Raw genomic sequence first — 27,845 nt, 5'->3', positions numbered from 1 at the left:
AAGTGACAGCTGACTGCATATAGAGAAGGCGGCAGGACAGGAGAACAGGCAACAGAATTTTACACCCACAGGCAGCATGAGGGTACAGCGGCAAGCAGTCATTGAACAGCCACTCACTGATGCTGGCTCTGTGATGGCTGCTGTGGACTCAGAAATAAATCAGCCCTGAGCCTTTCCTTGAGGGTTCCCCAGGCTGGGGTGAGTCATTCTATCACAGAAGGGCAAACAGTGTTCAGGATGATGTTGCAATCTCAGACTCAACACAGAAAGGGCCCCTAAGGACAGACCTGCCAGTCCTTTGGTTGGTCGGTTTGTGTTTTGCCAACATTTACTGAGCACATACAACATGTCAGGCAGCCACTGAGTATGTTACATGTGTTGTCTCATTTTGTCCTCATTTTATGGAGAGGATGTGAGACCCAGGGAGAGGAAGTGACTGGTCCCAGGTCACACAGCTAAAACACGGAAGAATTGGGATTTAATATAGAGTCTCTGCCACTAGCGCCTCAGCAATTCTTCTCCAGACTCAAGGCCTTATGAGGAGACTGGCAAAGCCAGGCTGGTTCTTTCCATGGTGCTGTGATGTTGAAAGACCCTGTTTGTCCTATTTAAGAAGGTGGGGAAATCACCTTTGCACCTCTTCTGATGGGATACTTTGTCAAGTAGTTTTAGAATGACTCAATATATCCATGATTTGTAAAAATTTTAAAAAAATTTTTAACTTCATCCCCAAAACTTCACAAAGTATCCGATCAAAAGAGGTGCAAACGACCATGATTGTTTGTTGTTCAGTTTTGTTACACGTGTATGATATATTGGTGATATAAGGTATTTGCTGGAATACTTCTTTTTTAAATGCAGAGGATGAGTGGTATTAATCCAGAAACAAAATCATTATATTAAAATGGGGAGACTAGTTAGGTTCAGTCATATGCGAGAGAAGTGTATCCTGTAAGAACTTCTGTGGGTAAAAAAGACATAATTATGAGGTCATGCACAATGGGGAATAAGTTGCAAACTATGTCATAGGTAGAATTAGAATATATTGAATCAGTAGAATCAGTCAGTTATGATTGTCAGAAAACGTATTGTCTTGTGTGTATTTTCACAATAAAAAAAGGTCTTACCTATCGTGTTAATCATTTCACAATATATGTAAATCAAATCGTCATGCTATATGCCTTAAACTTATACAGTGACGTATGTTAATTATTTCTCAATAAAACCGTGAAAAAATGTTTTAAGTGGCACAATGAGGAAGACACATTAGGTTTTAAATATAGTTGGCTTTAGTTATACAGAAAAATCCCTCTCCTCCCAAGCCAGATAAGTGAGGTGTTCTATGTGATCTGCTTGTTTCCTCAAATGAAGGGAGTTGTGTGTGGATTCTCCCATGGTCCCCCTGTGCCCCTCCCCACCACCTAGGACAAGAGGCTGGGAGGTAAATCCTCTGAGGACAGAGACTTCTTTCCTTTTCTTCCCTTTCCTCCAGTGCCTGGACCAGTGTCTGGCACCTAGTGTGCCCTCAGTGACTATGAGATGAATGAAGGAATGCACAAAAGAATGAGTCATGCATGGGAGGAGTGCAGAGCAGAGCAATTGGGCCCTCCGAGACCAGGACGTGTGTGGGCCTGGAGATTGGATAGGGACACCCTCAGCTGCATGGGGAGGCCTGGCCTTCTAGAAAAAAAACCCTTCCCTCTGCCTTGCCCTAAATTTCCTGGTCTAGCTACCCACTTGGCCTACCCTGGGGCCACTGTAACCAACCACCTGGCTCTGGAGGCAGTCTAAGCCCAGCCTCAACTTTCCCAGCTGCATCAGCAGCCCTCGATGGATGGTGACGTTCAGAGAAGCCAACGTGGAATGTACACGTGGGGCGGTGTTTATTCAGCTCACCTGCTTGCCTTCTGTCCCCCTCTTCCTTTCTTCACCTTCTGGAAGAGTAAAAAGACCAGGCCAAAGCTGCAGGGCCACCTGGTCAAGTCATCCATGCCCCTGCCTCCACGCCAGCCCGACCTGACTCCACTCCATGTCTGGGACAGGCCGGACCCCGCTCGCTGGGCCAGGCCCCAGGGAGGTAGCCATTCAAAGGGAGAGAGGCCGGGCTGCAGGCTGGGTGGGGGAGCTGCCCATAAATCAGGCCCCACTCCCACCCAGTCGCTAACAAGCGGGGCTGCCTACCCGTCTACGTGGGGTCCCTGCCTCTGGGCTGCCACAGCAGCCTGGAACAGCCAGCTGGCCAAGGCCTCCTTGAGTGCCTTGGCCTCCGCCCCCATCCGCAGCCCCGAGATAGATAGGGGTATTTTTTTTTTCTTTTAGGAGAAGAAAAAAAATAGACCTAAATGAAGAGAAACACCAACAAAGAAGGAGAGAGGCCTGCAGAGTCACGTGGGGGCAGAGACCAATTGGGCCTCCGGTGGCCCCCCCCACCCAGGGCGGGGAGGAGGAGGAGGACGGACGGACAGGGCCAGCCTACTGTCCGCCCGCCGCCAGCCGTGGCGTGAAGGAGCTCCCGTGTGCCCACGGTCGCCACTGCCCCACCTGGGCCGCTGGAGCTTCCGCTAGGACTCCTGGTGCCCAGTGTCCACCCTCATCCAGCGTGAGAGCTCGCCTTCCGCTCCGTAAGTGAGGGCCTGGGCCCAGGCCTCTAATGGCCAGCCTCCCTCCTCAGTGCCTCCCTGCGGCCTGGGCCGGCCACTGCCTGCTCTGCTGAGTGACTGGTGTCCGCTACTCTGGGCAGGGAAGGGGCCAGGGATCTCCCCAGACCTGCCCCCCACCATGCTTCCGCCTCTTTTCCCCTGGGTGGCTGATGGGAGGAGCTAGGCCTATGGGGACAGGCCCTACAGGGGTCTGTGAGTGTCCTGCTGTCTATGGGTGTCCAGGTGTCCACAGGACTGTGTTGGCCGAAGCCTCGTAGTCTGTGAGTATGTCTGTGGTCCCTGGGTCTGTCTTCGGGTCTCTGGGTCTCCCTGAGAGTCTGTGCTGTCTCCATGGTTGTCTCTGAGTCTCTGTGTAGATTCATGCATCTGTCTCCAGTATCCATCTGTCAGTCCTGGTTCTGTGGCTGGGCCAGGTCTGTGTTTGCTTCCCTGGGTAGGCGGGTGAGGGGCTGTGATTCCCCACATGTTGAACTGGAACCTGGGGTTGTGAGGGGTGGGTGCAATGAAGCCTGAAGGGTCAACCCAAGGGCTCCCAACCAGTGATAGTGGAACCTCTGGGAGAGGGGATCCAGGTGGAGGGGGCAGGGGAGAACAGGCCCAGAGCCCAGCCGCCACCCCACCTGGGTCCCCAGCCCAGACTTGTGCTTACACTGCCTGGGTCTTCCTCAACAATGTCCAGGAGACCCCCGTGGGCTCCACCCTAGAGAAGCTGACTGGGGGTTCCCCAGCCCAGCCCTCCCCCTCAGTCCCCTTCACTGCGCTGCAGAGGTGGTGCTGCTCCTGTTTTCCACTTTCTGAGGGCCCTTCCCTGACGGTTCAGAGGCAGTAGCGCCCGCCCGCCAGCTCCTGCAGATACTCTTGTTTCTCAGGGTCTTGGGGTGGGGGGGTGGGGGGTCTGCAATAACTCTCTTTCCTCCCTCCTCACTGAGATTGTTTCATTAACTCTCACGGAAACCACAGAACCCCTTCTGTAGGGCCGCTGTCTTCCATTTTATATACGGAGAAACTGAGGCTCAGAGAAGCGAAGTGACCTGCCAGGGCTTGCATCGCAAGTCGGCTGCAGATTCTGCCCTTCATTCTGCTGAGTGAGCAAGATGGGACGTGGTCTGCGCGGGGTCTCAGGGCCTCGGCTCGCAGGACCAAGGCGCCAGCTCCAACCAAAGCCAGAGGCCTCGGGGTAGAGGCCCAGACGAAGCTGACCGCACCCAAGGGTCCGAGGCTTCAGCCTTCAGATCTGAGCCTTTCGGTCGCTGCGTTGCTGCGAATGCATAATTGTGGTATTTCCCGGCTTGAAGATCGCGGCTTTTTGGCTTTGCTCTTCTCAACACTCTCTCGGACCCTAGGCGCCCCGAGGGGCAGCGGCAGGAGCAGGATGCGAGCAGGCGCCTTCCTCTCTCGGGTCTCAATTTTTTCATTTGAAAAATGAGAGTGACCGAGTAGAGGTCCCCCAGCCCAGAGCAATGGCTCAGCCCGTCCCGGCTCGACCCAAGGACCCCTTTGTCCCGGGGCTGCGGGGCACTCTCTCTTGCCCTGCCCCTAGCCCAGGTGAGAGCGCAGAACGGGAGGGGAGAGGGATTTCTCCTGTCCCTGGGCTCTGTTCTCCCAGCTCCCGTGCTTTCTGTGGCTGGCTTCGGGTCCTCACCAGACTTCGGAAAATTCGCAGGGTGGGATTAGGACGACTCCCATTTCCAGCCAAGCAAACTGAAGCTCACGGAGGAGAAAGAGCTTGTCCCAGGTCTCCCAACCGGACGCTCTCCATCGATACCGCAGTGCCAGGCATGTGCTTTGCCAACACCACTTCGGTTCATCCGCACGACCACCCTTAAGGAAGTCCAGTCATCATTCCCACTTTACAGATGAGGAAACTGAGGACCACAGAGGGGAGGAGATTTGCTTAAAAATCCAATGAGGAAATGTGCCTGGGCCGGGGGAGAACCCAGTTTCTACCCTTGAACCCATACCTTGGCCACGGCCCCCCACGTTCGCCCTACCTACTTCTACGCTGCCAAACGGCCAGCGCCCCCAGCGTGGCCCTCGCCAAGACTAAGCTGGATTTGCAAATAGGGACTCGCCTCCTTTCACCGCAGGCGGGTGGCCCGAGGCTCCCAGGCGCCTAGCACCTGCTCGGATTCCGGGCTGCCCGGGCTCTGGGAGCCGGGATGAGGATGTGGGGCGAGAGGGTGAGGGGAAAGGCACGAACCCGTCTAGGGGGCGGCGGAGGGCGCGGGCCCGGACGCCGCCCCCGGATACCGAACGCGCTGATATGGAGGGGCCGGCCCCTGGCCCCGGCGCGGTGGGTTCGCGCAGCACGCGCTGGCGGCGGAGGGGCCCGGGTCCCAGGTGCGCCTCAGAGCGGCCCTGGAGGCGGCGGGGGCGGGGAGGCGGGGTGGGGGAGCGCCGGGGCCCCGCGCCGCCAGCCCCGAGCCCCCGCCTCCTCGCCCCCGGCCCGAGCGGCCGTCATCGCGGGCGGGCGGCGCTGCGCCCGGGTGCGGCTCATCGCCGGCAGCGGCGGCGACGCGGCCAGGCGGTGCGGGGCTCGCGCTGGCGGGACGCGGGGCGCTGCTGCTGCTCCCAGGAGCCGCCAGGTGGGCGCCGGGCGGGCCGTGGCCGCCGTCGCGCCCCTTCGCGCTGCCCCGGGCGCAGGCTCTGCGCGCTTCCCTTCTGGAGACTTCGACTCTCCGCCCGAGGTCGCTCCCCCCGCCTCGGGCTCGGCCTCTCTCTCGGGGGCCCGCGGGGTCTCCGCCCGAGGTCTCAGCGCCTCGCGCCCCGCTAGCGGCTCCACGCCGTGCGCCCGCTGTCCCCGCTGCGCCCTCCTCGCTGGCTCTCCGCCCGATGTCTCGGTCTCGGCGGCACGGAGTCGGTGGCACGGCCTCGGTCGGTCTCGGTCTCGATGGCTGCCGCCCGCGGGCTTTGTCTCTCCCGGCCTGGGGGCCCGGCGGCTCCGCGCTTTCGGGCTCTCTGCACGGGCGCCGTCGTTCTCCGCCTCTCTCAGCTCGATCCCATGTCCGGGTCCGACTCTGCCGGGCCGCGCCTCTGAGCTCGGGGCCCGGGTCCGGCCCCCTGGCCGGCCGCCTCCGTCTCTCCAGGTTTTCTCTCAGTGTCTCTGTCACTCTCTCTGCCTGGGTATCTCCCAGATTTCTCTTGTCTCTCCGGTGTCTCGGTCTGTCTCTCGTCTATCACTGTGTCTCTGGCCTTGCGGTTGTCTCTCTCAGGTTTTCTCTTTGGGCCTCTGACAGTGTCTCTGATCTCTCTATCTCTCTCTTTCGTTCTCTCTCTCCACCCGCCCCCCACTCTCTACCATCTCCCTAGCTCTCCGTCGTTCTCATCTCCCCCAGGTTTTCTCTGACTGGGCATCAATGTTTCTCTGTCACTCTCGGATTTTCGTTGTCTCTGTCGCCCCGGGGAACTCTCTCCGTTAAGCAGCGTCTGTCGGTGTCTCTCGCTCTCTTTTCTGCCCATCTCTCGGTCTCTCTCAGACTCTGCGTCTGTCTCCCTCGTCCCTGTCCGATCCCCAGAACGCTTGGGTCCCACTCCGACCGGGTTCGTTGGCATCTCCCCGGCGGGCGAGACAATCTCGTTTTCTCAGAATCGGGGTTTTGTTCTCAAACGAACGAATCCGGATCAAAGCGCATTTAATCCGAGAGTCCCAGATCGGACGCGGCGGGGGGCCGCTCAGGAGGAGCCCCTGGGAGGGTTGGGGAGCACACGGGGCGGAAGTGTGGGGACTGGGTCAGCAAGGGCCCGGCAGGGGAGCTGCTCCAGGCACACGTGCTGCGTGCTGCTCAGGGCGCTCTAATGGGTGGCCTGCAACGGGCGCCCTCGACCACTGGGCGCTGCGGAAGGCACCCTGGAGCGCGCGGCCGCGGTGGTGCAGGACACGCCGGACCCAGGTCCGCGGCGCTGCCAGTCGCAGTCCCGCCCGCGTTGAGCCTCTCCTCCCTCCACAGGCGGACGCCGCGGGCATGGACTATTCATACGACGAGGACCTGGACGAGCTGTGCCCCGTCTGTGGGGACAAGGTGTCCGGCTACCACTACGGGCTGCTCACATGCGAGAGTTGCAAGGTGAGCGGGCAGCTGGCCGGCAAGGGACCGGCGTGGAAGGCTGGCGAGCAGCCGGCGGGAAGCGGCGGAAAGCCCTGCTGGGAAGTGCAGGGAAGGGGAGACGGGGCCTGTCCCCTCCCGCGCTGACTCCCCTCTCCCCCAGGGCTTCTTCAAGCGCACGGTGCAGAACAACAAGCACTACACGTGCACCGAGAGCCAGAGCTGCAAGATCGACAAGACGCAGCGCAAGCGCTGTCCCTTCTGCCGCTTCCAGAAGTGCCTGACAGTGGGGATGCGCCTGGAAGGTGCGCACGCTGCGCCTCCTACCCCTGACCTCTGATGGCGAGGGGGCAGGGGGTGGGGGTGGGAGAAGGGGTGAGGGGAGGGTACCATAGGTCTTCTCAAAGTTTCTGGGGCCAGGCGATTAGCCCCTCATGTGACATTAGGGCCCTGATCTCTATGGGGGAGGGGTGAGAACTGATGTCGGTCTGGGTGAAGGGATGCATGCAGGACCAGCCTGGGATGGCTTGAGAAGTATCTAAAAGTGAATCCCAGAGAGATGACCCTCTCCCCAGCCCTTGCAGGCAGGGCAGCACAGGGCAGAGCCCCACAGAGCTCCTCCCTCTGCCAGGAGTTCTGTCATACCCCCACTGACATCTCATACAAGCCAGAGCCAAGGTTTTCAATGCCTTTACTGGAGTTCAGGTCCCAGTGCCACCACTTACGGGCTGGGTGACTTTGGGCAAGTTCCTTAACCTCTCTGAGCTGCAGACTCCCCATCTGAAAGATGGACCTAAGAGTAGTGCCTTCCTCCTTGAGTTAGTGAGAGAATTGTATGAAAAGCTCCTAGCATGGGCCTGGAACGTAGAAAATGCTCAACAGGTTAGCTATTACTGTTATTCTTATTTATGTTATTATCTGTCCAGCATCACTGTGCAGCCTGCACTCACTCAGACCACCCATCTGTTCATCTGTCCATCCATCCACAAGATTCACTCAGTTATTCACTCAGCAGGTTCTTAGCCAGGCCCTAGAGGGCTGGGTAATGGAGAGCAATCGCCCCCAGAGAACCCAGGCCCATCCTTGTCTCCCCACCCCCACCACAAGCTCTCTGTCTGGAGGGGAGGAAAAACGTTTTAGCAGGAAAAACTCAAACTCTTTGAGGGTGGACAGTCATAGGCTTCCACCCCGCTGGCCCCAGCCGGGCTGTGTGCCGAGCAGGCAGCTGTTGGTTAAAGTTTTTAAACAAAGTAGAAGGCCCCTGGTGGCTCTGAGAGCTGCAGGCCACAAGTCCTGTCACCTAGAGGAAGGGCCCCTGATGGAAGGGGGATATCCTGTCCTGTCCCAAGAGCCCATGTGCCCAGCACCAGGTCCTGAGGGACTCAGAAGAACTGGTTGTTGTGAGCTGCAGAAACCCCTCGCGGGGCCTGAGGGAGTGGAGCAGGGCTGCCCACCCCCATGGCAGGAAGATTGGCTGCATGGGCCCCGGAGACACATCCCTTGCTGAGCACCGCCCTCTCCCTCCTCCTCTCTCCCTTCTCCTGGAGCCCAGGGTGGGGTCCTGTCTGAGCAGGGGCTGGGGCCACACTTCGGCTGCAGAGACACACCTGTTGGGTCCGGCTGGTGACACATTCTTGGCCAGGTGGAGGGACATCTGGTCAGCAAGGGAGGTCCCTTCCCACCAGCATAGAGCCCCAGTCAGCCCTAAACTCAGCTTCAGATTTGAAGGCAGCAGCAGAAACCCGAGTCGTTTTGCAACAGGGCTTCAACAGAGTCAGGCAGTCAGTCAAGAAGCAGCTGGACACTGGGGACCCACCTGTGAACAAGGCTGACCACAGCCCACTTCCTGTCACCATCTCAGACCCTATGCTGGGCACCTGAACCCACTGCTGAACCCCCAGAAGCTCTCAGCCTGGGTCCATGGTACGATAGCACTCAGCAGGACGAGAGTGGGCAAGAGACAGGACATCCGGGGCAAGAAGAGTGGCTGCTGCCTGGGTGAATCCAGGAACACTTTAGGCATGAGAGAAGGAAAGGGTTTGAGGCAGAAGGAATACCAAAGGCAGGGTGGAGGAAGTGCCAAGCAGAGGAGCAGAGAGATAGTAAGATGGAGTGGAAAGAACACAGGGTCTCGTGAGGGGGGTGGGGCATGATGGAGAGGTGAACAGGGCCTTGAACGCTGCGTTAGGGAGATTGACTTCCTCTGAACGCCAGGTTAAGGGCACTGGAGGAGCCATGAGAGGTATTGAGCTGGAGAGTGACCCAGTCGGATCGGTTTGGGGAAGAACTGTGAGTGGGGTGGTATGGCGGGTGGCCTGGAGGCGGTGAGCCTGCCCCTCTGCCTCTGCCCACAGCCGTGCGCGCTGACCGCATGCGGGGCGGCCGGAACAAGTTTGGGCCCATGTACAAGCGGGACCGGGCCCTGAAGCAACAGAAGAAGGCACAGATTCGAGCCAATGGCTTCAAGCTGGAGACAGGCCCCCCAATGGGGGTGCCACCGCCGCCCCCTCCCCCGCCGGACTACATGCTGCCCCCTGGCCTGCATGCACCTGAGCCCAAGGGCCTGGCCTCTGGTCCACCTGCTGGGCCACTGGGCGACTTTGGGGCCCCAGCGCTGCCTATGGCTGTGCCCAGCGCCCATGGGCCACTGGCTGGCTACCTCTATCCTGCCTTCCCTGGCCGCGCCATCAAGTCTGAGTACCCAGAGCCCTACGGCAGCCCCCCACAGCCCGGGCTGCACTACGGCTACCCAGAGCCCTACTCCGGAGGGCCTGGTGTGCCCGAGCTCATCCTGCAGCTGCTGCAGCTGGAGCCAGACGAGGACCAGGTACGGGCGCGCATCGTGGGCTGCCTGCAGGAACCGGCCAAAGGGCGCCCCGACCAGCCTGCACCCTTCAGCCTCCTGTGCAGGATGGCTGACCAGACCTTCATCTCCATCGTGGACTGGGCACGCAGGTGCATGGTCTTCAAGGAGCTGGAGGTGAGTCCCTCCTCCCACCTGGCTGGCCGCTGGTTCTGGGGTGTCCCCTCAGCTGACCAAGTCTCAGTCTTGGCCACCCCTTGGGTGGGGCTGTCCTGCCCACTGGCTTCAGGCCATATCTGGGGACAGGGAGGCCACCCTGGGGACATGAGGAGTGTTTCTGGTCCATCACAGCCTTCCTTGTCCCTGTCCCACCTCCTCACGCACCCCTCCCTCTTTCTACTTCTCTGTTCCCTGAGTGTCTATCTCTCACGGCCTCTGGTTCTTTTACCTCTGCTCTGTCTCTTTCTGTTGTCTCTCTCCCTGGTGTGCTATCTCTCTGCTTCCCTGTCTCTCTCTAGTCCGTTCAATCTTTGTCTCTTTCTCTCCCAGTCTGAGTCTCTGTCAACATTTATCTTTCTTTCTCTGAGACCCTGGGCTCTCGCAAAGGACTAGCTCAGTCCTTGGGAGGCTGTCTCTGGTTGCCCCAGCCCAATGTCAGGAAGAGGGTCCAAGCCATCCTGTCCTCTCATTTGGAGAGGACACCACTCCCTGCTAGCCTCAGATATCACAGAAGGGGTCTTAGTATCTCAGAGTTTGGGACGCTTCTCCCTCCCAGCTAAGGTGAAAGATCTTACTGTCCCTGCATCTCTCATGCACGATGGTTAGTCCCACGTGTAAATGTGTGTGTCTGTGTGTGCAGGGAGTGCTAGGTGGGAGGGTAAGTGGGGGATTGCAGGGCCCGCCCCTCATCTTCCAAATGCCTCGGCTGCAAGGCCTTCCATTGCCCTGGGTTGAGTTACCTGCGACTAAAGTCAGCAGGAAAGCAGCAGGAGAAACTAAGGCCAGACAAGGAAGAACTTCCCAATCACCCTGCCTAGTGGTTTGAAGCACCCGAAGACTGGGAGCTGCCCCTCTAGTGCCCTGGCTCCCTATGATCAGGGTTTCTGCCAACTTCAGAGGCCCCCCTCCCCCAAGCCTGGCCAAGCCCATCCTCCCTGGCCTAGACGGAGACATGATAGGCCTTTAGTTCAGGCCTATTGATGTTTGCCTTTCCCAGGTCAGTCCCCTTGGCTGTTCTGGGACTGGCTGTAAACAGCAGGGCCTGTTGCCCTCCCTGCTGGGGCCACTGCAGCCTTGAGCAGCATTGTCAGTGCTGACGCCACTCAGGCCTGGGATTCCTCCAGGGGCATGTGGCCGGATGGGCCAGGGGTACTGTCTGCAGGGGCTGGGCTGGGCATGGGGGTCAGGGGGGATAATATGAAGCCTGGGCACTGTGAACCCTCGAGGTATCGTGGAGCTGGGCCCCTGGGTTGCTCTGCGGCCCAGAGCAACCAAGCATTGGCTGTAATGCCTTCTGCTTCTACTGTGGGGGGCCTGTCGTGGCTGAGGTCTGGGGATGTGCCGGCTGTCTGTCATGGGGTGGGACTTCTCACCCCTGCCCCCTCTCTAGGCTGACCTCATGGGTAGAACAAGAGGCAGGGCCTCAAACAATCCCATCTGCCTTCCACTCGTGGCTGGAGGCCCTGGTCGGGGAGGAGGATCCCAAGACCCTTCGGTTGGTTGCCAGCTTTCCCTCCAGGCTTCCCTTGAGCCCCCGGTGCAGAGGGGAAGAGGAGCAGAGCATTCTTGGCCTTCCAGAATCCTGGATCCAGGGGCAGGGCACTTCCTCTGACCGCCTTCCTGGTCTCTCGGGGTTTTTCACGCAGGATGGGAAGGGCTTTTGTCCAAGCTTAGCTGAGTGTTTTTTCCTGCTTCTGGTTTCTCTGTGGTCCAAACCTTCCTGCTTCCCCTTCCCAGAATCTCTGAATCAAGCCCAGGAATGTGAACCATCATTACCAGCCTCTGTAAAGGAGCCTTGCAGATAAGTACCAGCCCAGCCCTTAGGGGGCCTCTCATCAGCCGTGTGGAGCTTCTTTCCCACTGGTCCGATAAGCCCTGGGCTGATGTCTATTTGCAAAGCCAGAGGTAGGGAAGCAGAAAAGTGTGAGGGGAGCTGAGTGACTGTTCTCTCTCTTTTAAAAAAAAAATTTATTTATTTGGTTACAGCAGGTCGTAGTTGCAGCAGGTGGGCTCCTTAGTTGCAGCACGTGGGCTCTTTAGTTGTGGCATGCGAACTCTTAGTTGTGGCGTGCATGTAGGATCTAGTTCCCTGACCAGGGATTGAACCCGGGCCCCCTGTGTTGGGAGCGTGGAGTCCTATTCACTGTGCCACCAGGGAAGTCCCTGTTCTCTCTCTTTTTTTTTTTTTTTTTTTTTTTGCGGTACACGGGCCTCTCACTGCCATGGCCTCTCCCGCCACGGAGCACAGGCTCCGGACGCGCAGGCTCAGCAGCCATGGCTCACGGGCCCAGCCGCTTCACGGCATGTGGGATCCTCCCAGACCGGGGCACGAACCTGCGTCCCCTGCATCGGCAGGCGGACTCTCAACCACTGCGCCACCAGGGAAGCCCCCTGTTCTCTCTTTTGACTGACCATTCATTCCTCACCTCCGGGCAGGACACAGCAGACAGCAGAGGGGGGTCCCTAGCTCTGAGAGTGGGGCAGCCCTTGGCCTGTGCATAGGGACACCGAAATGAATTGGACCCAGGAGGTTGCCAGGCTAGAGGAAGAGACAGACATGCACATAGGTAATGCCAACACAGGATGCCTGGGGCTCTGACAGCAGTAGAAAGGGGCCAAGGGACGCCAGCAGGAGAGTAAATGGCTCTGTGTTAGAAAGTCGGGGAAGGTTTCTTTGATCTGCACCTCTCCAGAAAGCAGTCTGAGAAGGTTAAGGGCATTCCGGGAAAGGGGACAGCAGAAGACACAGAAGTGTGAAAAGGTACCATGTGTCAGGGACTCCCAGGTGGTCCTATGAGGCAGGGCTGGAGAGGTAGGCAGGGTCAGAAGCAGAGCTTGGACCAGGAGTAGGTCCTTTGGCAGTGGGTGATGGACAGCCTGCCTGGGAAGGGCAGACTCCCACCACAGAGCCTGAGCTCTCCCCAGAGGCTTGCTCAGCCCTCTGTGATGCTGATGATGTCTTGCTGTCCAGGGGAAAGACTGGGGTCTTTGCTGAGCTGATATTGGGGTTCCAGATGCCCTTTTGGGGTTGTCCTCCTCCAGCCTCTTTCCCAGCTTGGATGTCCCTCTGCCTCCAATTTTTTGGGGGAGGTGGGGCAGGCCGTGTGGCATGTGGGATCCTAGTGCCCTGACCAGGGATCACACCTGTGCCCCCTGCAGTGGAAGTGCAGAGCCTTAACCACTGGACCGCCAGGGAAGTCCCTCTGTCTCCATTTTTCCACCTCATGCAATCACGGTGTGTTAGATCTGACCTGGTACAGAGGTTAGTAACATATACCAGAATCAGAGAGGCCCACGTTCAAGTTCCATATCTGCCACTCATCTGGTGCGTGACTTTGGGCAAGTGACTTTACTCCTCTGGGCCTCAGTTGTCCCTATCTGTAAAAAAGGGGGAGTTGAAATAGTAGCCACCTCATAGGGTTGTTGGAAGGGCTTAGTGAGCTAGGGCAGGTAAAGAATTTAGCACAGGGTGCAGCACCCAGAAAGTGTTCAGTGAGTGGGGGCAGTGGCTCCCTCCCTCGCTGGGCCCCTCTGCTGGGGTACCATTGAATCTAACCTTGCAGGTGGTAGACAGGCCTGGCCAGGAAGAAGGAGAAAAGATACATCGTGTCCACACTCTTCTGAGCACTAGAGCTCTGGGAGAAGACGGGGGCCCACCTTGCCCTGGGCTTCCAAAGCAGCTTCATACCTGCAAGGTAGCAGATACTCACCTGTACATACTGCTCCGTGGGGGCAGGGTGTAGGCCCAGGCAGGCAGCCTCTCTGGACAGTCCCCGGGAAGGACAGCTGGGAGGATGCAGGATAGGAATCAGGGAGGTGGAGGCGAGGGCCAAGAGTGCCTAATGACCCATCTTGACATCAGTTCACCCTTGACATCCAGCTCCGAGGCCCCCGATTGGCAACAGATTTAACTGCTTAGATATACGGTTTCATTTAAGTGGCAGTAACTCTGTCAGTCCCGGACTGACAAATGACAGCCCGCCAACCTCTCAGCCGGGAGAGCGCCGTGGCCAGCCCGCGGCTTGTCAGCCACTGGAGAATTACAGAGCCCACTGGCCTTCGACCGCCAGACTGATCAGACCCCAGGGGGCTCCGGAGGGGGGCCTGCTGGGAAGGAGGTCATCTCGGCACGCATAAATACCCCATCTCTGAGGCAGGCTGCAAAGTGTCAAGGCTCCAGGAAGATTTGTGGCAGACCGGCAGGAGGGGTGGGTGGCTGGTGGGCCCAGCAGACAGGCCAGGCTGATGAGGGACCCCAGGGCTGGGACTGCACATGTCCTTGTTCCCGGGGTGGCAGAGTGGACTGAGGGTAGAGGAAGAACCTTTTGCTTAGGGAAAAGACCACGGAAGGTGAAAACCAACCCTCTTTGGTTAAGTGAGCCTCTTAGCCACCTGCTTTCCCATGGAGAGGGGCTGGCAGCTAGGGCCCTCTGGTTTTCTTTTAAATAAAAAGGGGAGTGTGTGTGTGTGTGTGTGTGTGTGTGTGTTTGTTCATCTGTGTGGGGAGTGTTTGCAGTTTGGTGTCTTTATGTGTCCATCTAGGGGAAGAACTAGTAAAGAGTCTGGAAGCACGATTGCTTGGCTGGTGGGGAGGGAAACCCGGGCCAGGACAGAATCCCCAGAATAGCTGACCATGGGTTCCCAGAACCCTTCACGACTGACACCGCTGTGCTCATATATTTTCTCTAACCAAAAGAGGGAGGATTTATTTTTTTCCATTTCTCAGAATAGGAGATCAGGGCCGGAGAGGGTGTGTGGCTCAGCGGGAATCAGAGGGCACAGGGCACCAAAGCCCAGCCACCGTAGTGCACCTCTCTGCCCTGCACCCCTATCAGCCCCGTGGGCAGGGCTGCCCCCACTCCCGGGGTCTGAGGTCTGGGTACAGAGTCTGCTCCCAGGGCTTGGCCAGCCGGGTCACTGTGACCCCTTCTGCTTTCTGCCCAAAGCTCAGTCAGCTTATCTCCTAATTCTCCCCCTTATCTCTTGCGCTTCCACCTCCCCACCCCCTGTTCCTTTAATTCAGGCACAAGGGTGTCTGCTCCCTAGGGCCCCAATAGGTGGGGAGCAGAACCCAACCCTGCACGTCCTCCCTCTCCCAGTGCGACTGGCAGCCCCACCCTGCCCAAGACCCCCTCCCAGTGGGCCAGTGCGACTCCTGGACCAGGCACCTCCTGCTGGGGCTCCAGGAGTGCCAGCCCCCCCGCCCCCCAAGAAGAGCAGCCCAGGCGGGTGGTCTGTGCAGAGCCCAGCTCCCTGCGGTTACCTGAGGGGAGCCTCTGCTTCCTTATCCATAGTGGGCAGGGGTGAGGAGTCCCGGGCGTGCTGGGAACAGGGCCTGGTCTAGGCGCTCACTGAGCCTTGCCTCCCTCCTTGGAAGCTGTAATGGGGAGGCTCTCTGGGGACCAGCCACTTCCTGAGGCATGATAAGGCGATAAGGCGAGGTGTCTTTGCGGTACGTCCTGGTTCTCAGTCTCTCCCGGCCCCTCCCATCCAGGGCTACCTGTGGCTGAGCCTCGGGTCCCCCTGGCTGGGCTTCCTGTTCTGACAGTAATGGGGCTCTAGGATGGACCTTCTGCTGGGAGATGGAGGGGGAGGTATGGGTTCTTGACACGGAGGGGAGGGGAGGAGGGGACGGTGGGAGGCTGGGGACTCAGAGCAGGATAGAGACAGACCCTTCCTCTTGTTCTCAGCCACACAGGCTGGGGAAGGGCTGAGCAGGCGAGGCCTGGAGGAAGCCTGACTGTGTGTCCAGCGGCTCACTTTGCTCTTTATCCACTTTTCTCTCCCTTTGTCTGTCTGAGAACAGGCCCCAGGGCCACTCCCAGGAGAGGAGCAGAGCAGAGGGGAGCGGGGGGGCTTCTGGCCCCCGAGAAGAGAGAGCTGTTGGTTAGGCCTGGGCCACTTCCTTTTCAGGCCAGGGGCTGCCTGGGCTACTCTGGTCTCCAGGTTGGGGGTTGTTCCTCCCAGAGCCCACAGGTGTCAGGGAAGACAGAGGCATGAATGGCGTCATCAGATGTTGCAGGTGCCATGTCCAGAGGATGGGGAGAGCTTCATGGGTGAGGCAGTGAGCCTGCCGTGAACTCTAGGGTGGCAAGGGTGGATCTTCCTGCACACCTAGTGCCAAGAGCAGAGATGAACTAGACAGAGCTGTGTGACCTTGGGTAAGTTACTTGACCTCTCTGAGCTCAGTGTCCTCTCTCCATGGATTGGGGATAACATTAGTACCAACTACGAAGGCTTGTGGAGCTGCAGCACAGTGACTGTTAGCTATCGTGATTTGCATTCACTGTAGGGCATGGCCCAGGAAGGTGCCTGGGGGGTGCCCGTTGGGTCGATGGCGGCTGGCTGATGAGCCACGGATGCTGACAGGGACTGGAGTCTGCACTGTATCCTCCTAGGATGACACGCTGCACCCAGCACAGTTCTGAACACCCAGAAGTGTTCAGTATTTGTCACTATGGACAGTTGTGGACCGAGAATGCCAGCCATGACCCTGGCCTGGCTCTGCCTCTCTGGGACCCCAGGAGAGTCCCTTACCCTCACTGGGTGGCAGATTATTCATCTGCAAATAGGAGTTTAGGCCAGGAGATCCCTAAGGGCCCTTCTGGCTCGGGCATCCCATGGTCCTGAGTCCCACTCGTCATTGTCATGAGGGTCTACTCTTGCCATGCTAGAATGTGGCGATCCCCCAGACTGGAGGATAGGCCCTGCCCTCACACTGAGCGCCCCTCAGTGCAGCCTGGGGATTCAGAATCGGCCCCGTGTGCCCTTCTATTCCTGCTTCTGATGTAGACCGTTGCCAGCCACCTGCTCATTCCCTGGGCCGGACCTCCTCTCTTCCCATGAACTTCAGAGCTCTGCACAAGACTGCGAGGAAGCCCTCTGTTTTCTCTACCTGGCTCCTTCTTGAGCGATTCAGGCTGCTAGAGGTGTGACCACAGGACACATGGGCACAAGGAAAAATTAATACTAATCTTCCCTTGCATTTAAAGGAATCCTTCACAAAGCACTTCTGTGGACATTATTCTGTAACATTTATTGAGGGCTTAATATGTGCCAGACCACCTTCTAATACTTTGCCCACTCTCCAGATGAGAAAACTGAGGCCCAGAAAGGTTACAGAACTTGCTTAAGGTCATACAACTTGTGAGAGGCAGAGCCGGGGCCTGAGCACCTCCGTTGGACCCTCTTATTATTTCGCTAGACCCCTGCCACACTTTGATGAAGAAGACACATGGGTAAACTGGACACAGAGGTTGGGCAGCTTGCCCAGGTCACATACCCAGTTGAGCTGCTGAACTCAGAGCTGGGAGGAGGAGGGGCGAGGGGACGGTCCCCAGCTGGACCGTGGCTGGACCCTGGACTCCTGTGTGCCTCTTCCTTGCAGGTGGCCGACCAGATGACACTACTGCAGAACTGCTGGAGTGAGCTGCTGGTGTTCGACCACATCTACCGTCAGATCCAACATGGCAAGGAGGGCAGCATCCTGCTGGTCACTGGGCAGGAGGTGACCAGACCCTACTGCGCTCTGTCCTGACCCCCCACCATGCACTTCCAGAATTCTGGGCCCAGAAGAGGTCCTAGGCCTCTCCAGGGCTGGCCCTGGGTACCACTGAATATCAGCCCTTTCCCCAGGTTCATGGGATACCCACCAGCCCGACCTCCCTCTGATCAGCCCTAGCTTTGACCTTGAGAGGAACCAGGCCCTGGGAGCCCTGCTCTGGGGGAAGCAGCTCAGGGATGTGGGGAGGGTCAGGGAGGCTCTTGGAGGACGTGATGGTGGCTCTGGGTAGTGAAAGAATAAATAAGGGCTGGTCGGGTAGTGACGGGGTGGAGGGGCAATCCCCGCCTCCACACACGCAGAGGAGGTAGCACGGGCCAGGCTTAGAGAGGCAGGTTAGAACTGCTGAGCTGCCGGGGGCTGCCAGTGTGCCGGGACATGGGTTTGGGGGGGCAGGTGCCCTGTGGGGGCTGGGATGAGGTGAGAGATAAGGTTGGAGGTGTGGCTGGGGGCTGGGATGGGCAAGACCTTGCAGGTTCTAAATCCTGAATGATAGATGGAAGGATGGCTGGCTGGCTGGCTGGCTGGCTGAATGGGTGGGCAAAGGGGTCTGGGCCCCAAAGAGCTCAGAGTCAGAATTTGGGCACTCTTAGAGCAGGGAATTAGGGGCACTAGGATGGGAAGCAGGTGGGGTGGCTCCTGGAATCAAGCAGGGAGCATCAGAAGAGTTTTAAGTGGGGAAGGACACAACCAGGTTGTATATGAGGAAGCGCATGGAGGGGGCAAGATGGGGGGTGAGGAGGAAATGAAGGCAGCCACCCGCCCGCTCAGAACACTGGGGACCTGGGAGGGCACAATTCAAGGAGGAGGGGAGAGGAGGTGTAGGGGAAACGGAGGGAAGTAGGGAGAAGGGAAGGGAGGTTGATGCCCAGGGTCTAGCCTGGTGGAGGGAGCATCACGCCTGGGGGGCGATACAGGGGGAGTGGCTTTCATAGGTGCTTGGGGAGAGAGATTGGAGACTGAGGCCCTGCTCCCACCCCCTACCTCCACCCTTTGTCTTCATCCTCTGTTCTCACCTGGGTGTCTCAGGCCATCCAGGGCCAGCAGAATGCTGGTTGCAAGGGTATAACTTTGAGGCCACCTGGGCGAGCACGTGAAAGAGTCTGAGGTGTGAGTGTCAGCTCCTGTCAACACGTGGGTGGAAGTCTCTGAGGCTATGGGACAGTCCTGTGCGTGCGTGCGTGCGTGCGTGTGTGTGTGTGCTCCTGTATTTTATTGTGCAAACATCTCCACACACGTAAGTGGGTCACCATGTCAGTGGGAACATATACACAGGCATGTGTCTGTCTGTGTTACCCTGTGATGTGACCCTACAAGACTGTGTGTGTGTGTGTGTGTGTGTGTGTGTTCACGTCCTGAAGCAGGTGGACAAGGCTGTGAGTGTGTCCCTCCATGTGTGTGAACGTGAGCTGAGGTGTGGCCACATCTGCAGTCCAGGTGTCCACGTGTGGGCCCCGGGCGGTCATGTGGCCGCATCCACGCAGATCCAGGCACAGCTGCCCCGCCCCCCACCCAGTGCGACGTGGTGCTCACTGCAGACACCACACAAAACACAAAAGCTGCTTGTGCCACTGGGCCTGGCGGCGGCTCTTTGTGCATGAAGGACCCTTCAGCTCTCCCTCTGCACACACCTGCCTGGTGTCGGCTCTGCTGAGCGGGGGCCCTCAGCTCTGGGCAGGGCAGTGGGAGCAGAGCTGGGAGCCTTGGAGGGGTCCAGGGGCCTGAGGAGGTGCCGCGCCTCCCCCGCCCCACCTGGCTCAGCTCCAAGGCTGGGCACCCCTGACCCCCGGCTTCCGACCACGGCCTCCCCTCGTGTCCCTGACCCCTGCCCTCTGCCCACCCAGGTGGAGCTGACCATGGTGGCCGCCCAGGCAGGCTCCCTGCTTCACAGCCTGGTGCTTCGGGCGCAGGAGCTTGTGCTGCAGCTGCACGCGCTGCAGCTGGACCGCCAGGAGTTCGTCTGCCTCAAGTTCCTCATCCTCTTCAGCCTCGGTGAGTGGGCTGAGCGAGGCCTGGCCTGAGGGTAGGGGGGTGGGCTGGCAAGGAGACCCTAAGGTGGGGCTCTCCGATGGGGGCCTCTCTTAGTGAATAAAGGGGACCTGGCCCAGGGCCTGCTTCCTCTCTGGGCCTGAGTTTCTTTGTTTGGAAGGACAGAAGGCCAGGATAATGTCTAAGACTTGCCCTTGATGGGACAAGGAACCCTCCTGAGGATGTGGTAGATTCCCAGCTGACAGCCCTAGAAAAATGCCGATGCCACCCCAGAAAATGCCCTTATGATTTCAGGAGCTTCTGATCCCTGACTCCCATCCTGAGGTCCCTGTGTTTCCTAATTCCCCGCTCTAAGGGTGTCTGAATTCTGACTCTGAGCTCTTTGGGGCCCAGACCCCTTTGTCCATTCATTCATTCATTCACTCATTCAAAAAAGACCCCAAATCCCTGTCTTCAAGGAGCTGACCTTCTGTTGGGGAGAGAGACAATAAGCATAATATGATTAGTAAAATGTATAAATTAGTGAAATGATTCGTAAAATGTATAGCCTGGAAGATTTCGGTAAGTGCTAGGGAGGAAAACAAAGCAGGGCAGGGGCAGAGGGCCAGCCTAGCCCGCCAGCTCGCCTGGCTCCCCAAGTGTCTGGTGTCTCCCTCCCTTTGCCCTCCTGACCCCAGCCCAGCCTGTGCCGCTCAGGTCTCCACCCTCCCTCTGAGCTCTCATCAGGTCAGCCTCCTTTTGTCCTCCTTCACCCAGCAAGCATGTCCAATGCCCTCCCTGTGCCCAGCAATGCTGCGTTCACAGAGGTTTTCCCTGCTCTCAGGCGGCTCCCAGTCTGGGAGAGGCCTCCAGCCAGTGCCATCAGGGCTGAGACAGAGAGATGGGGAACCCAGGACGGGGAGGAAGGGATCTGCCCGGAAGGCTTCCTGGAAGGACATCTGAGCAGGGTCTTGGAGGATGAGTAGGAGTTTGTTGGGAGGGGATAAATCTTTTAGCAGAGGTGTAGATGGGATGGAAGGTTGGAACAGAGGGGCGTGAATGCCTTGTCACCTGGGGAGGGGGCAGGATCGAGACGCTGTCTTTGTGGCAGATGGCATCACAGCCATGGTCTGGCAAGGGTGTTCCTGCTCAAGAGTGGGGGCAGCTGGGGAAGCAGCGGGTAAAACAAGCTGGGAGGGGGTGATTAGTGACGTACTGACTGGGGGAAGCCCTGTGTTCAGGCCGTGGCCGTGTGACTGGGTGCCTGGGCTGGGCCTCCTGACTCTGCTGGCGCAGCAGGTTGGTAGCTGGAGGGCGTATCGGCAAGGCTGCAGGGGTTGGTAGGGGTCGAGCATGCTGGGGGGTGAGGGCTGAATCTCGGGCAGCCGGTTAGGAGCCTGAAGCCCTTGGCGGGGCCTCAGGGACCTGAGCCAGGCCGGCTCCAGCTGGGGAAGCCCCCTTCCTCCTCTGCCTGCAGTGGTACCCTCCTCCCAACCTCAGTTTCACCAGAGCCACGGATGTGTGTGGTTTGGGGTGTGCAGGCTCTAGGGGTCATGTGCGTGCCTGTGCCTTCATTTACGCGCATGTATAGACTGTGAACTTTCATGGGCTAGTGGGATTTTATGTGTCATGTGGTGTGAGCAGTCTGTATATGGCTGAGTGGTGACTGTGGAGATGTGAGGGATTTGAGGGGCGTGCTTGGGACACATTGTATTGTAGTGTGGGTTCTGTGGTGGTTTGTGAGGTGACAGTTCTTGACCTGACCTTCGTCAAGAGGCCACTAGGAGGTCTTGGGGAGGGTGGGGATGCCAGCCACCAGGTTGCTTGGCCAAGGCTCCATCTTGGTGCCCCCTGCAGAGCAGGGACCACGTCTTGGCTCTCCAGACCCCCTGGGGCCTGAGGCACATGCCTGCAGCCCTCAGCCCCTCTTCCTACAAAAGCCCCAGCGCTGGGGACTGCCAGGCCTGGCACAGCCTTGGCCTCCACCAGGTGATAAGTCCAGGATTCCTCCTTCTATGGGGTGTAGGGAGGACATCAAGGCTGAGCCCAGCCCTCCTCTTCTGGGTCCAGGCAAGGGGCTGTACTCAGAACCATGAGTGCACAGCCCCTCCTGCATGCCAACCTTCATCCTGTTTTCCAGAGGAGGCAGTTGGGGCCGGGAGACTGGGAGGGTCTACAGTGCTTGGCTGGAACAGGCTGGAGCGGGTGGGACGGAGGAGTGAGAGTGTGCACGTGTGTGTACACATGCGAGGCAGGGTGGAGCAGTGGTTAGGAAAGGGGACTAGCGATGGACCACCTGGATTCTAAATCTAGACTCTCTCTCTGCTTGTGGGCCCTTGAGCAAGTCACTCCCCTCTCTGAACCTCTATTTCCCCATCTGTAAAATGAACATCATAATCACCTTTAACTTGCTATGAGATTTAATGAGAAAATTCCCCGAAATGTTCAGTGCATGGCCTGGCCCCTCAGAGTATGCATCAGTATTGTTTCTACCATAGCCATCATTAAGTTCACGAGCAAATGAACAAGTTAGTGAATGAAGTGAAGGAAGGAACGAGTCTCTCTCTGTCTTTATTGCACACTGTGTGTCTGGCACAGTGCCTTGTCTTTGGGGACAGTGACCCTCAGGGTGGGGGCCAGAAACTCTAGTGGTATTGGGGCTGTGAGGGGAGAAGACCCGGGACCCAGGCCTGTCCGAGCTCGTAGGTGTGCAGTGAGAGGAGCCCAGGGGAGCCACAGGGGCCGCTGGCTGACAGGTTCCAGGTGTGGAGAGGAGCCTGGGCAGTCCAGTGTGATCAGGGCTGGGCCAAAGAGGAGAAGACAACTATGCCTAGGATATCAGGGAAGTCTGCTTGGAGGAGGGGCCTCTGAGCTGGGCCTTGTAGTATGAGCAGGAGTGTTCTGGGTGAAACAAAGCAGGCAGCAGCAAGGGCGTTCCAGACTGAAGGAAGAGCCTGTGCACAGGGATGGGTGATCCTGAAAGTCTGGAAGTACCTGTGGGGCAGGGAGAGGGTGAGGAGGAGGCTGGAGAGGTGGGCAGGGGCCGAGCTGTGCAAGGCCTTGAATGCCAGGCCAGTACGTTGAACCTTCCCTTGGGGAGGATTTTCAGCAGGGAGAAACATGATCAAGTTTGCATTTTGGCAAGGTCCTTCCAACTGCAGCATGGGAAAAGGATGGCAGGTGGCAACCCAGAGCCCTGCAAAGGCTAGACGTGGGGCTGGGGTGAAGTGGATAAATTTGGGCAAGACGACAGGGAATATTTGCCCAGAGTCGGGAAGGTGGGAGGGGGCTACTCCCATGATCCCACCCAGACCACCAGAGCTGGGTCCCCAAGGGAACTGGGGCGCAGAATGGGGTGGCCACTTGCCCCTTGTCCTCTAGCTGGCATGCCGGACATCACCCCGGGGCAGCGCGTCCCTGGGCTGCTTCAGCCTGAACTTGCGGGATGGCTGTCCCCCAACCCCTCCGCCCTTCAGCCTGCTCAGTGCCTCCTTCTTGCCTGCCTCCACAGAAGGGTGCCATTTGGTGTCTAAATAGCCGGCTCAGGCAGGCGCGAAGGCAGGTAAGGAGGTTTAATTAAAATTAGTGCCTCTCTCCTGGCAATCACGGTGTTTATGAAGATGGGCCCGGCTGGCATTGTTCCGCAGAGGACTTAATCGAAGCTTAATGGATTGACCTAACATTCGATTTTCTGACTTGCATTGAGGCGGCGGCAGCAGCATTCCCTTAAGCGTTTGCAATTTACCCACTGCTCGTGCCAACAAAAGGCGGCCTGAATAGCAGCCCCACTCGAGGGGCCATTGTGCGCGGGGGCGCCTGCCTGAGTCACCGCTATTGGGACAACATTCTTTATGTCTCGCTGGAATGAAAGGATTATTCAAATATTCAATTAAACCGTGAAAAGGGGGCTTTTCTGAGAACCTGGGGGCCCCCGGCTCCGCAGAGCTAGCGGGCTGCTCTCGGGGGTGGGGTTGCCATCTCCCAGCCCCCTCCTACCTCTCACCCCCCGGATTGCTGGGAGCTGAGCAGGCCCGGCTCCAGCCCGCGGTGCCTCAAGGCCCAGAGCTGGGCAGATGAGGTCCAGTTCTTTGGTGCCCTGAGAGGCGGAGATTAATTTACCCCCGTTTTTCAGATGACGGGAAACTGAGGCTCAGACTGGGGAAGGGACTTGCCCCGGGTCACCTAGCTGGTGGTGGAGCTGGGGTTTGAGCCCCTGACGCACGAAGGGGGCGTCTCCAGGTTTGTGTGTCTAAGGAAGAAAGGGTGTGGTGTCCTGAGGGATGCTGGCTCTGTCACATCCAGCATCCCAGCGAATCTTCACGACAGTCCCTTTAGAGGCAGGCTGGGAGAAGGGGCGTGACTTGACCACGTTCCTCTCCAAGAGGGTGTCCAGAGTAAACTTCCTGGGGAAACCAAGGACCCCAGGCTTAGTGGCCCTTGGACAGGACTCCTGAGTTGGATGGAACATAAAGTCATCACGTCATCTAATCCCCCAGGAACCAGGGTCCAGGCTTGACCCCGCATCCAGGCCTGACCCCGCCTCTGCTTGCCCATAGTGCTTTGGAGCCAGAGAGATCTGGGTTTGAATCCCGGCTCTGGTATCTGCTGTGTGCTCCAGGCCTGCCCCACTGTCGCTGTGCATGGAAGACGCCCTTTCCTGCCTGCCTGGGTGTCTGTGGGGATTAAGTGATGGCGGGGGCGGGGGCGGGGAAGGTGCAGCAGGTGCGGCGGAAACAGCTCTCCTGCCTTGTACTGTAGTGGCCAGGGCTCAATTAGTGACCGTGCTTCCCGCCCCCAGCCCTGTAGCCCACCTTGTGGGGGCAGTGGGGGTCTCCAGCCTCCCGAGAGCTGCAGGACCCGTAGAGCTGCTAGGAGGGGGGTGTCCCTGAAAGCTGTCCTTGTTCTGTACCTCCCCACCCTGCACTCCGCCCTGCTGTCCCTGTCACACTGCTGCTGGGAACAGTAAATCCTGGTAAAGCCGAGGCTCTGGTTGGTCCTCCCCAGCCCCCTCCCACTCCTGCCTCTACTGCAGCATCTTATCCAGTCCTCCCCGCACCCTCAGCTGTTTCTTCTGGGCCCCTTTACTGCTGTGTGGCCTTGAGCTGGTCCCTACCCTTCTCTGGACCCCCAGCCTCCTATTGTAAATTGTCAGAAGACAAGTAGGAGAACTGCCCTGGGGATGGTGGGGACTGAAGGTAGATTGGGTTGGAAAGAGATTGGGAAAGGGATGGGGCCAGTTAAGGACCTCTTGCCCCCAGGAGACGCTAGTTAGGTGGGGAGATTTCCCATGACCTTTGAGTTTATTTGGAGAGGGCCAGGCTAGGGAACAGGGCTGCTATGTACAGTTGGACAGGTTGTTTACTGAACAAGGGCACCTAGACAGGGGAAAGGTAGAGGCTGAAATCCAGCCTGCATGCCCCTCACCAAGCTGTCTTTCTGTGGACATGGGGGACCTTCTTTCTAATTGGCACAAGGTGCCTTGTGGGCTAATGGTGATCCTGCGGAGGCCAGGAAGAATATGACCCTGGCTCACTTACTGAATGTGGTGAGGGGGATGGGGACGAGGATGGGGGGAGGCCCAGATCCTGCCATACGCCCTGGATCCAGCTTGGGTTTCCCTAAATCCGACTTTGGACAACACAGGCCTCGGCGGGCATGCTGGGGGCGGCTGGGGATCAGGGTTGCCAGGAGCGTCCAGCCCTCCTGGCGCAGTGGGTGTTAAGAGGGATTAGAAGGGCCAAGGGCTGTGCATGCTGGGCTCCGGACTCCCCCGCAGCAGCAGGGCTGGGGGTGATGGGAACGCAGGGGAAGTGGATGGACGACCATCTTCTGAATCGCTGGATGATGCATCCCAGGCCTGGCGGGGCTCGGAGCGGGGGATGGGGACAGGTTCTGTGGATTCCTGCTGACTTTCAGCCCCTCGGCAGGGCACCAGCTGGAGATGCTGCCCAGGAGCTGAAAAAAGCCTGCAAGCAGCGATGAGGACTCCCGTGACAGGAAACTGGCCCTCCACGGGCACCCCTGGGGGCCAGGCACCTGTGCAGTGCCCTGGCACCCGAGCTCCCCCCGCTGCAAGGTGGGCACGGCCCCTTTCGTAGAGGAGGAAGGCCTTCAGGTCAGGAGAGGACAGGGCACAGGCCACCGATTCTAAATGGTGGGGCTGGGATTTGAACCACCATCCACTTCACGCTAAAGACACTTAATTTTTATTTCTTCACTGGACCTCCAGGACAGGGGATGCATTCATCACACTCCTCTGTGCCTGGTACAAATGATCACTGGTCCACGCAGAGCCACCCACCTGCCTCTCCCTCCCATCACCAACCGTCCCCTTTACGTTTAACTCGGTTCTTCTTGTTTGTCTCTGTTCTTAAGGCAAGGTGCACGCTTTGTGCGCTAGTGTTTTTAATTTAAGTAGGTGGCTTTACCTTATAGGTCTCATTCTGGATCTCCCTTTTTTTGTTTTTTATCCTATTTTTTGTTGTTTTTTTCCACTCAACCCCATGCTTTTAAAAGTCCGTCCATTTGCTCAGTACTGTGTCTGCTCCGTTACTTCTGTCTCTACTGCACTGGGCTCCCGGGGAGGCAGCCGCCACCTGGCCATCCAGCCCACCTCCCCATCACCGTAAATATTGTTGCAGTGAACGTCCACGGCCCCGTGAGAAAATTTCCTTGGGGTACCAGAGCCTCTTGATTGGTCAGAGCATGGACCAAAGGAGTGCCTGTCACACTCTAGCATGGGGGATGGGACCCCTCCACTCACAGTGCGCCTCTCTGGCGATGGTGCTGATGGGGGATAGTGATGATGGTGGCGGAGTGGCGATGCTGATGGCGCCTACCCCGAGGATGATGGCAACAGGATGGTTTTGACCATGGGGCTGGGGATGGTGTTGTTCCTGGACACGGTGAGAGTAGGAGTAATAATAACACTAACACACTGAGTCTTATGAAGTGCTGGACACTGTTCTTCTGCGCACTCTCTACATCTCAACTCCCTTAATTCTCACAACAATCTTGTGAAGTAGGCACTACTGCCACCCTGTTTTGCAGATGAAGAAATTAAGAGGTTAAATAACGTGTCCAGGGATACACCTGGTGAGGCTTGGTGATGGCGGTGGGGTCGATGACGATGGCAGCAGTGGTGGTGACAGGAGCTTGCGGCTGGGTGGTCATGGTGGCCGTGTGTGTGATAACTGCAGGCCTGCTAGTGTCAGTGACTGCCGCTGATGGTGGTGTTCAACCAAGGTGGTGATGGTGATGGTGATCATGGTGGTGACGGGAATGACGGTGGTTTGATTGTTGATGGCAGCAGGGACCATGTGTGTGAAAACCAGGGATGCTGGTATCGGCGACTGATGCTGGTGGCAGCGTTCATGGTGGTGACAGGGAGATTGTGGTTCACTGTCGATGGTGGCCGTGCCCGTGTCTTTGGTGATCATAGGGATGTTGGCGTTGCTGATGCCAGTGACGGTGTTGATGATGTGATGGGGCTGGTGAACGGCTCCTCCCTTTGCAGATGTGAAGTTCCTGAATAACCACAGCCTGGTGAAGGACGCTCAGGAGAAGGCCAATGCCGCCCTGCTCGATTACACCCTGTGCCACTACCCGCACTGCGGAGACAAGTTCCAGCAGCTGCTGCTGTGCCTGGTGGAGGTGCGGGCGCTGAGCATGCAGGCCAAGGAATACCTGTACCACAAGCACCTGGGCAACGAGATGCCCCGAAACAACCTGCTCATCGAGATGCTGCAGGCCAAGCAGACCTGAGCTTGGGCCAGTGACGGGGTGGGGGAAGGGGGGCCGGGGCCGGGGGAGGGGCCTCAGCACCCCTGTGGTCTCCAGATGGCTTATTTGATTATGCTGACCCAGGACCCCACCATGTAGGCCCCTGCCCCTGAGCTCTCTGAAGCCCTGCGTTTGGGAAGGTGGGTGAAGGTGGGCAGGGCCTGGCTGAGGTGGGGGGTCTCCACTAACCACTGGCACTTGCCGGCCACTCAGAGTGCCCCAGGGAGGTGGCTGCTACCACTCCCTCCCTTCCCCTGCTCCCAGCTGTCTGTCCTGGAGTCTGGTGCACAGGCCCAGGGAGGAGGTTCGGCTTCCCTGGTGGGCCTCAATGTCCCTTGAGTCAGAGGTCATCCCTTCCCCCTCTCCTGGAAACAGAGGCAGAGAGAAGTTGAGCGGACATCAACTCGGGTGGGGGGGGGGGGGAGGGGGGCAGGGAGAAGAGGATCTCCAGGACTCCCTCCCAGAGACCAGGAGGGAAGCCCTCTGTTTTGTAAACTAGGGATAACAGAGTTTGTAAAATTAGGCAAGGGACTGTTGGGCCCTAGAGGACACTGGGAGACTGGTTAGGACCCAAAGACCTCCTCCTTAAACCTTCTATCCCATCTGACGTCTGCAGGGGAGAATTTTGACATGTTATCTGCAAAGAATTTTGCTGCAATCATCTTTCTAACCCTCTCCCGGCAGAGGAGAAGTTTGGCACAATCAACGTTCTAGCCCCACCCACGGTTGGCCCTCCAGGCTGGTATTTATCTGCAAAGCTGTAGTCAAGAAGTTTTTTGTTTGTTTGTTTCCGTTTAATTTGTTTCTTA

General features: G+C 58.1%; 1 protein-coding gene across 2 annotated transcripts; it reads left to right on the top strand.

Annotated features, from left to right (window-relative positions):
* The first annotated feature begins 2,448 nt into the window (after positions 1-2,448).
* On the top strand, positions 2,449-27,504 carry NR5A1 (nuclear receptor subfamily 5 group A member 1). 2 transcript variants are annotated; one of them, XM_004269237.2, is made up of 7 exons: positions 2,449-2,621; positions 6,608-6,724; positions 6,867-7,008; positions 9,058-9,683; positions 17,113-17,232; positions 19,131-19,278; positions 26,771-27,504. In XM_004269237.2, the coding sequence occupies exons 2-7, from the start codon at positions 6,623-6,625 to the stop codon at positions 27,016-27,018; spliced, it is 1,386 nt and encodes a 461-aa protein (XP_004269285.1). In that variant the 5' UTR covers positions 2,449-2,621; positions 6,608-6,622; the 3' UTR covers positions 27,019-27,504. The 2 variants fall into 2 exon arrangements, with proteins under 2 accessions (XP_004269285.1, XP_012388270.1); XM_012532816.1 differs by lacking the exons at positions 2,449-2,621; positions 17,113-17,232 and having other exon boundaries at positions 6,623-6,724; positions 26,771-27,018.
* The last annotated feature ends 341 nt before the right edge of the window (positions 27,505-27,845 follow it).

Source organism: Orcinus orca, chromosome 6 (genome assembly GCF_937001465.1).
Source record: "Orcinus orca chromosome 6, mOrcOrc1.1, whole genome shotgun sequence".
Lineage (NCBI taxonomy): Eukaryota > Metazoa > Chordata > Mammalia > Artiodactyla > Delphinidae > Orcinus > Orcinus orca.
This window is presented reverse-complemented; position numbering and strand designations above follow the sequence as displayed.

What these genes read in the sequence shown, in the direction of transcription:
- NR5A1 (XM_004269237.2), top strand. Translation starts at nt 6,623, where the DNA reads ATGGACTATTCATACGACGAGGACCTGGACGAGCTGTGCCCCGTCTGT. An exon ending in AGTGGGGATGCGCCTGGAAG is followed by an intron (nt 7,009 to 9,057) that starts GTGCGCACGCTG and finishes CTCTGCCCACAG; the next exon opens with CCGTGCGCGCTGACCGCATG. An exon ending in CCTCATCCTCTTCAGCCTCG is followed by an intron (nt 19,279 to 26,770) that starts GTGAGTGGGCTG and finishes CTCCCTTTGCAG; the next exon opens with ATGTGAAGTTCCTGAATAAC.